Source organism: Diaphorina citri, unplaced genomic scaffold, assembly GCF_000475195.1.
Source record: "Diaphorina citri unplaced genomic scaffold, Diaci psyllid genome assembly version 1.1 scaffold3153, whole genome shotgun sequence".
Classification (NCBI taxonomy): domain Eukaryota; kingdom Metazoa; phylum Arthropoda; class Insecta; order Hemiptera; family Psyllidae; genus Diaphorina; species Diaphorina citri.
In genome coordinates, this window is record NW_007380564.1 from 24,745 (window position 1) to 26,659 (window position 1,915).

The 1,915-nt window shown below is 38.7% G+C and overlaps 1 protein-coding gene across 1 annotated transcript in view; it reads right to left on the minus strand.

The window, feature by feature from the left end:
* The window catches only part of LOC113471861 (zinc-regulated protein 8-like), a 5,523-nt gene extending 5,232 nt beyond the window's left edge, over nt 1–291 (minus strand). Inside the window, exon 1 of the mRNA XM_026831319.1 lies at nt 269–291. Coding sequence (XP_026687120.1) covers nt 269–291 — 23 coding nt within the window. The remainder of the gene's footprint in view (nt 1–268) is intronic.
* Nucleotides 292–1,915: the final 1,624 nt, after the last annotated feature.

Sequence of the window (1,915 nt, forward strand, 5' to 3'; positions counted from 1 at the left end):
ATGGGGATAGCTATTAACGTTTGTTCAATTAATTTTAAGATGTTTCATAAGTGTGAGATTATATATTAATTACTTTTTTTTTTTTAATCTAATATCTGAAATGAGTCATTGTCGTAATGGACCGAAGGAAGTCTATACCCCTGTTAGAAACGGCTGGTCATCTCGGAACTATAGTCGGTGCCCATTAAACAATCCGGTCCCCTACCAGGTTGGACACCATACTGAGAAGAGTAGTGTCGCGAGCGTTATGTAACCCTTTTGGGAACACCAACCCCCTGTCAGCGTTGCCATTGTCTTAAACAGGAACTTGAGAGACTTGTTAAGTCTGCCTTCAAAAGTATACAGTACTAAGAATGTGATTCGGAACCTTTAATAACGAATTTTTTCTTCCTGCCAGGGTAGGGAGGCGTTTATATCATTGGTGTCGTGTTGCAACGGAAGATGGGTAATGGAGCATGGTATTTAGGCTTTTTCTATAGTTCTTATCTTTCATTTTGTTTTTTTGATCAATCGATAAATTAAATAAGTGGGTTGCCTCCAGGCAGAGTGTGATTAAAACGAAAAATCCTTTAACATAAAACCTGATGTTTAGTCATTTGAAGGGATTCCTCTCCGGATCAAATTATATATTTACTATTAGTATATATTCTTGACCGATAAAATGCAAAGTGTTATGGTTGATTTGTACAACAAAGTTCCCTTGAGGATGTCACTATAAGAATTTCTTTTAGAAGAGACCGGGCAAGTCAAGGAGTTCAAGATGTTATCCAAACTTAATCAAGGGGTCCAAAAATTACTGGAGGCATCCAAGGATTGAGGGGATTATGATTGGACAGGAGACTCTACATCATGAAATCCTTGACCAAGGCAGCTGGTCATATCGGTTCAGAGACGTACCACATACTGTCTAGGTGTTAGAGACCACAATAGTCGAGGAACTCAAAGATGATACCCAAACCGGCACTCTAAGGGAAAAGAGCCGACCAAGCAAGAACGACGGTGTCCAACCACTAAAGCTCCATCCATTCTGCCCTATATAACCGCTGCTTAACAGGTCCCTGCGACGACACTCCGACTCACGGGGCGGCACTAAACGAGGGATTGGTGTGTGACTTGTGGACTAACTTCATTGTTCCATTTCCCTTCCTTCACTGCATTTTCTTTCCTTGAAATTCAAGTAAACGTACTATGAACGAGATTAGTATTGCTCGATGCAATTCATTCATTCAAAATATACAGTGGAGGAACTGTACCTGAGGGTTTTTTTTTTAAAATTAAAAAACCCACGGACCCAGCCAGATTTAAAAAAAAAAAAAAAAAAAAAAAAAAATGTTTAGATAATCCGATTTTAGTGAATCTAAAGGGATCCACTCGGGGACTTGATTCGTTAGATTCACAGATAGGCATTATTCGAAAAAGAAATAAAACAAAAATATCTTTGTCATCAAAATTTAATGAAAGGGAATCCAAAGAATTATATCCGGCTTCGTATTCTCTTAAAAAAGAAGAAGAAAAAATCCCTAAAGTGTTCAATTTTATTTCTGTCCATTTGAAACAGGGCTAAGAAAACCACCCATCATTTAGCGTTCTCTCTCACACTGGACTCGGTTGAAATCACATCCCTGGACTTTGTGGCGCCTGATGAAGAGGTGTTTGATTATTGGACAGACGGCATCAATGCTTTACTAGGTAAGTCCAATTTTGATTATTGGACAGACGGCATCAATGCTCTACTAGGTAAGTCCATGTTGAATCTGGTGTACCAAACTCGTTTTAGATTGGTCAATCAAAACGGCCAAATTCCAGACATTGGTAAACAACATATTTATGTATAAACAGTCTCAGAAGAAGGATTCCAATAGGACTCCTAGGACCCGACTGAGCCCAAACTTTACTGAGCAGATTTTTCCTTATA